At 42.3% G+C, this 7226-nt stretch overlaps 1 protein-coding gene across 1 annotated transcript; it reads right to left on the bottom strand.

The window, feature by feature from the left end:
• Positions 1–226: 226 nt before the first annotated feature.
• Positions 227–6633, bottom strand: LOC136508432 (CSC1-like protein RXW8). The gene is made up of 12 exons (XM_066503103.1): positions 6432–6633; positions 6203–6278; positions 4258–4613; positions 3979–4125; positions 3668–3731; positions 3371–3580; positions 2733–2924; positions 2349–2647; positions 1921–2200; positions 1486–1761; positions 1171–1404; positions 227–1031 (listed from the first exon to the last, which is right to left on the bottom strand). The coding sequence occupies exons 3-12, from the start codon at positions 4536–4538 to the stop codon at positions 711–713; spliced, it is 2304 nt and encodes a 767-aa protein (XP_066359200.1). The 5' UTR covers positions 4539–4613; positions 6203–6278; positions 6432–6633; the 3' UTR covers positions 227–710.
• Positions 6634–7226: the final 593 nt, after the last annotated feature.

The following is a 7226-nucleotide window of genomic DNA, read 5'->3' as shown; positions in this document are numbered from 1 at the left end:
CAGTGAGCCCTGCATCTGTACGAAGAACAATACAAAAGATGATCCCCTTGAGAGATCTTGATGACTAGGCCGATGGTGGCTGTGAAATTTGGTGCAGGAATATGATTCCGAACAGCTGCAGATATGCAGATACCAGCTCAATGCTACATGTTACGAACCTCCACCACTAAGTACAAGACGATGGCACATGCCCCTTGACAACATGGATTCGACAACAGTCCCAATCTAACATGCTTACAGGTAGTACGACAGCTCGAAAGATCAATTAGTATAATCCTCAATACCTCAATATGATTGGTGCATGAAGGCTAACAGACCTGCTAAAGTTGCCAGGCTCAATCACAGAAACCAATGGAGAGGAGGAACTGGCCTGTTCGCTTGAACTTATCAGCCGAATTATCAGCTAGAATCTACAGTATTTTTCTCTCACAAAAAAACAGCTGCAGCCGGCTTATCAGCCGGCTTTAATACCAGCCGAACATCAATGTGCAAGGCTAATGTTTGAGTAGCTGAATCTGCCAGATAATAACTAAAATGCAGAACCACATCCATGCGACAACTCAAAACAACAAAATTGCACCTCAACACTCATGATGATGCTCTCATATAGATTTCTACGTTAGCCCTTTTATTTTCTTAAGGGTCGTATATGCATGTATGTCTCTGTACATTTATATAGCCAACAGGCAAAGGGGGTTAACAGCTAACAACTATCCGATTTTCTGTTCTGATAAACCTCTTTTCTGCAATCTGATCAGGAAAGTAACCGACCTCACAGCTTGCCGGAGACGGTTAACAGGGAGTCCTTTTAGTGTTGGGTGAGACAGGTCCTTCTTGGGATCCTCGCAGGTTTCTTTGCCACCGGACTCACCCGAGGTAGCACCTTGCTCCTCATCCCCGCCAACAATTTCAATTTTCTCCAAGGGAACATCTACAGTGTCAGGGAACTGGCAATAAGCAGAATGAAGTCCATGGTGAATTTCATCTATTCTTCCTGACCGTTCATCTTCCCTGTCCATGTCAATTAAATCCTACACAATCACATTGCAGCAGTCAACATCAAAAGATAGGAAATCAGTGTCACAAAAACTCTAGTCCTCAATTGTTTTCTATGCTCTAATAAAACCCATGTAGATCTTGACATGACATAATTTAAGGAACTAATATTACCTGTGCTGGAAAAGTCTTGAATAATGGAAGAAGTCGTTTTCTGCAGTACTGGTTAAATAAAAGAGTAAGGATGATAAGAGGTATGGTGAAGCCTGCAGCTACTGGCGATTCTTTAAGTCCAAATACACCAAGGCAGATGATCTGGGTGAGCACAAGAGAGAATATGACTGTGTTGCATGCAATTGGCCAATACAAACCACCTGTGTCGTACCTTGTTCGATACACATTGAGCAACTGAAAAGAACACAACTAGTACATTAGCATGCTACAGATAAATTTGAGGTAAATAAAAAAAAAAAATCTCTAGCTTCTCACCTGATTGCGGTAGACAACATAACCAAGGCAAAAGTACACCAGCAGAAAAGGTAAGATCAGAGGAGCCAGCACAGACAATGTGAATCCCAATAGTCCAAACAACAGAACTTTTGGTACTTCTGTGTGGTAGGGAAACGAGGGAACGAATTCTGTATCTTCTCTCATTCTCAGAACATATTTCCTTATAAAGTTCCATATCAGACCAAAGAGCTGCATAACTTCAGATGACAAACTAGCCCATCCTGAGGTCAGGACATAGGTGATGAAGAAGGTGGCCTGGAATAAAATTAGATTTACAGAAAAGCAAACCAAATTAGATGAAAATTAAATACAGAATGAATATAGTATCTTTCCACATGCAACAAATTTTATGTATCTTAATCAAAGTCTTGTTCTTTTTTTGGCATGAACCAAAAAAAAAAAGATGTGATTTACCTGTCCAGGTACAGCTTTAGCAAGCTGGACAGGTATGTCCTTTGGGCTTGATAACATGCTCAATTGACTTATGACAGTACCAGATAATACATTAGCAAAGAATATGTTCCAAACTGTGAAGATCAGCACTTTACAGCAAGCACTTCTCTTCCTTTCACTGTGTGATGTAGGACCCTCCAATGTAGAAAATAGCATCATAATTGGAGCAACAGTGTACAGAAAGATTTGCAGTATGACACTGGGAAGGTATCCAGTTACTAGCTGAGTCATGTAGTATTTCCTGCACATACATAACACTCAATAGGTGCAGTGTGGAGACAGATAAATGAATAGCATCTAGCAACATGAGATAACAGTATATGTCAAACTCTATCAAGATGATTTTGATACTATCATTAGGAGAGCCCAACTGAAATTCCTGTACTTACTTCTTCAAGATTCCTCTTAGGAAAGGAAGCCTCTGCTGCAACTGCTCTAGCTGAGATAGCCCTTGTATAAATGTCACCGGTATCAGAAATATGAACATAAAACAAATAGAGCCTAGGAGTGTAGCGATACGGCGAGCCCAAAGCTGCTTATAGGGTAGCCAAAGATTAGACCAATACACGTCTTCTGGTTCTGGAGCTAGATTAGCAACCCACTTCATAGGGTTAGATGTTTGAAGTATTTCTGATGCAACAAGTGCGGCATACCGAGTTTTGAAAAATACAAAAGCAGCTGTGCATTCCTGCATACGATCCCACATAATAATTACTAATGTATTCCAAATAACTGATATATTAAGCAAAAGAACAAATGCATGCAAGCTTAACCTCATCATCTAAGTCCAAGATGGATTTATTGTCAGCTTTCCCCCTGTTCTGCTCACATTCAGTGTTCAATAACTTGAAAGAATTTGAAGAGGCTCCACACAGACAACAGCGGTAGGTAATTGTTCTGCATCCCTGATCGACTGTTTCATCTGTGAAATGTTTGAACTTCTTATATGCCTTCTTTGCGCCAGTCTGTCAGAGTTAAAGATTAAAGTTACACCAAAAGCATAAATAAAGTGAAATAAAAATACACGCAACTTTCGCCCAAAAAATCAAATTACATAAAGAAAGAGAAACATTGAACTCGAGGAATTGGACATTTCCACGGATTCATGTCAAAAAAACAAAAAAAATGATTATCCGTCTGTGCGAAAATCTAATGAACAGAAGCAGCAGCGTTATAATAGTAAATGCTCGTCACTAAAAAAAGGGCAGACCCAGTGCCGGAGGCTCCCACATGAGTGGGGTCTGGGGAAGGGATAAACCGAGACAAGCCTTTCCCCCGCAAAATCTGCGGAGAGGCTGCTTCGAACCCACGACCTGGTGACTCAGTGAGACAGCTCTCACCACTGCACCAGGCCTGCCCTTCGTAAATGCTCGTCACTAGGAAAAGTGAAATGCATTCGAGTGTTAAGTACCATTATCTTCTGAACTTTCCCAACTTTGTAAACTACTTGATGGAAGAGATAACTAGATGAGTGATACTTTGTGAAGAAACCATCAACAACATCACTGCATGATTCTTTATCTGCCTTTGGTATTCCCCGAACAAGAACTGTAAAATGGCTTGGTTTTGGTGTTGCACTTGTAAGATGAAGGAGCCTCAACCTGGCAATGTGCTTGTACTCCTGAATTAGGAAAAAAATGAATCATCAAAAACATTCTGGATACAAGGAGATGTATGTTCCAGCAATTCAAAATGGAAGCGAACTTACAATGTATAGCAGAATGCAAGCTACTCCAGAAATTATGTACAGGGTTACACAATGGACCCAGAGCCTGCAAGGAACCCAGAATACAAAGTGAACATCAAAACATGCACTTTGTTCTATTGTACAATGCTCATTCCTCAAGTTCTAAAGGAGTGAAGAAGCACGTTGGATTACAGTCAAAGGCAAATAATATTTTCAAAATGCCAGCAATTAACGCAGCATATATATAATATACAAAAGCACAACAAGACAACATTTCAGCAGTCGATGGCAGCAAATGATAATAGATTAAAAAAATACGTTGCTTGGCTTACCATCTTGATTTCGCTTCTACATTCCCAATTGTAAATATATCTAGTGATTCCGAAGGAATTCGAACATGGTGTATATCCTGTCCAAAATAATTGAGCGGAAGAATCCCAAAGACACACAAAAGGGCGGCAAGGGTGAAGATGCGCATGCTGTTGAATATGTAAACAAATGTATCAGTCGGCCAATTTTGTTGCTGAGGTTAAACACGTGCACTATTATGAAATTTTCAGGACACAAATGAAACAAGGAGGAGAAAAGGGAGTAAGTTTTGCACACCGTACCTGAATACTAGAATTCTATTGAAAACAACAGCATCCAACCCAGCAGCAGCCAGGATCTCTTCCTCAGTACACTGCAGGGCTTTGACTATCCATCCAGTGGATGGAACAAATCTCTCCAAGATAAAAGCCCCTCGGAGCCGATCATGCTCCTCAGCGATCCTGTGGCCGAAGTAGACCCTGACATTGGCCGGCTGCTTTCTGAGAACAGAGTAGAGCGACAGGAAGAGGACACATAGGCCAATGTTGATGCCCGCGGAGGTGAGAAGCGCGCTGATCTTCATTTCTGCGTGTCATGCACTGACACAGCCTATGTCATCTGAAACGCGGCATCATCCTCGATAGCCACGGTTCAGTTGCTGCAGGAAAAGGTTGGTATTAGCACACCTAGTTTATTTACAAATATCCCGGGGAAACACTTCCAGACATTCGCGCTGCTGTGCTGCTGGCATATCTGGAAGAGACGAAACAATACCATCTTCAGGAATGACCGAACTACTCTGCAGGGAGCACTGACGGCCTGCAAGTCTGAAGCTCACCTATGGAGGGTACGCTTGCCGAAGAAAGAGAGCAATCGCCGATGTACGGTGTTCTATTTTAGCTAGCGCAATGTAAAAGCCATAGCTTGTAAAATGAGACGCTTGTACTTCAAACTTCTGGCTTTCAGAGCCACTATGTCAACATGAATCAGGTGGGGGACCCCCCCCCCCCAAAAAAAAAAGTTTATTTACAAATGGAAAAGGTTGGTATTAGCACACCTAGTTTATTTACAAATATAAAAGGCGGCAGAAGAGCTGCATAGGTCAGTACTAGAATACTGTCAGTGTCAGATAAACCAACGCCTAATACTGATACACACATGGTGTTACATGGGTAAGATGGACAGGACACATGTTTGATGTTTAGTTGCAACCCAAGCACACCTTAACTGTCTAGCTGCCTGTGTGTTTATAATTTATATGTTTAACATCATAGCAAATTGCAGTTGCAGAAATTTGGAAGGACTATACATAGTGGTAACAGGTGGACACTGGACAGTGTAGTTACAGAATTCGGAAGGACTATAAATAGTGGTAACAGGTTACAGGTCAAAGCTAAACTGATCAACCTTTGCAAGGGCGCAACGCTGTTGCACTCCAAACTCTTGGTTGTGTCTTGTGTGGCACCTAATGATTAGTTAGTCCCGTTTAGGCACTACTAGCAGAGAAACAAGGTTGATGCTAACAAACAAATACTCTGCACAACACAAGGGCTGACAATCTCTCTTGTAATCTTGTTGGGGGAAGTAAGTTGAGACGAGTTGGTCGGTGGCGCACCCAAAAATTGAGGACTTCATTTTGTTTTCTATCATGTGGATTGGCAGTGGCATGAAGAGAGGGAGACGTGAAGCCTGAAGAATGGATGCGGGCAGAGCAAGGCCATTACTTTACTCAAGTAGTAGATTCGATTCGGCTGGGATTCCATTGATTGATAGGTGGAACAATATTTGCGTGCGAGCATGAGCAACACTGGGCAACCACGCGACGCAGAATCATTGCTGGCACCAATTTACGCAACATTTTTTTTGGTGGTGTATAAAAACGGGGGGAAACTCGAGTGCCTATTGTGAATGAACGAATAATAAATAAATAGATATATAAAAGAAAAAAATTGGTAAGAAGGGGAAAAAACAGCAATCGGTAGATAGAGCAGAAGAAGGAAGAAGATTAGGGGGAAGCAAAAAAGTTGCGGTCTTGGGCGAGCGGCGAGCGAATGCGCGAAGGGAAGAGGGGGCAGGCAGAAGCGGCATGAATCGAAGGGGAACAAACTAGCGAACTAGTCCAACAGCAGGCAGAATGCTGGGTGGATTCGGCGAGGAGAGAAGAGAATGTCGCGGCGGCCGGAGTAGACTAGTACTAGTATCAGCAGCAGGAAACGAGGAAGCGAGGAAGGAAAAGGCGTCAGTTACCTCGGCGCGGAAGGGCGGGTGGGCGGGCGGGGCGTTGCAGGAACCGGCGCGGCGATTCTTCCTTCCCGGAGAAGCCCTAGTAGAGAAGAGCATTGAGATGAGAGAGCATGATTTGATATATGCTCCAGATTAGAAGAAGAAATAAGAAGAAGAAGAAGAAGAAAAAGAGAGGAAGAATTTGGAGCGGGAAAGGCGGACGGCGGAAGCAGCAGTAGAATAGGCACTGTACCTCGAGGAGAGAAGCGTAGCAGGAGTGCGTGCTGCGGCAATGGCGAGGAGATGGGTGGACGCAGGCACGCAGCGGAGCAGAGTCCCAATCGAAATCGAAAGAGGAGGAAGGTAGGGACGGACGGAGCGGGGGAGGGAGGCAGTGGGAACAGGAATCCAGACCAACCTGGAGAACGAACGAGAATCCTCTCTGCTACTGCTCGCCTTGGGCCTTTGGGTTCGGTTCGGTTTGGCCAATTGTTTAGTTGACGAATTTTTTTTTAAAAAACAGTACCGTAGCATTTTTATTATTATTTAGTAATGAGTGTCCAATCATAATTTAATTAGGCTTAAAAGATTCGTCTCTTGAATTTTGTCTAAACTGTGTAATTAGTTTTATTTTTTATTTATATTTAATGCTTCATACATGCGTCCAAATATTCGATGTGATGAAGAATTTTGAATTTTTTTGTAAAATGAAGTGGAACTAAACGGTACCTGGTGCCATGCAGAGCCCTAGCCCAGCAGGGAAGACGGACAGCGAGGGGAGTTAATTCTCACTTCGTTTGTTCGATCGTTCCATTGAGCTTGATGGATAAGGCATAGCTGGAAGTATTATTATTGGTTTGGTATAAAAAAAATATTATTTGTTGACTGATAAGCCATGACTTATAAGCCAAATACGACCCAACGAACATGTTGATTTCCGTTCGTTTGTTTGTTTCGACCCTCCTAATTCTATATTGTGTGCTTTTGTTTCTATTACATTACAACTGATATAGTATATAGCCAAAAAAAATGATGAGATTCATTAAAT

Source organism: Miscanthus floridulus, chromosome 15 (genome assembly GCF_019320115.1).
Source record: "Miscanthus floridulus cultivar M001 chromosome 15, ASM1932011v1, whole genome shotgun sequence".
NCBI lineage: Eukaryota > Viridiplantae > Streptophyta > Magnoliopsida > Poales > Poaceae > Miscanthus > Miscanthus floridulus.
This window is presented reverse-complemented; position numbering and strand designations above follow the sequence as displayed.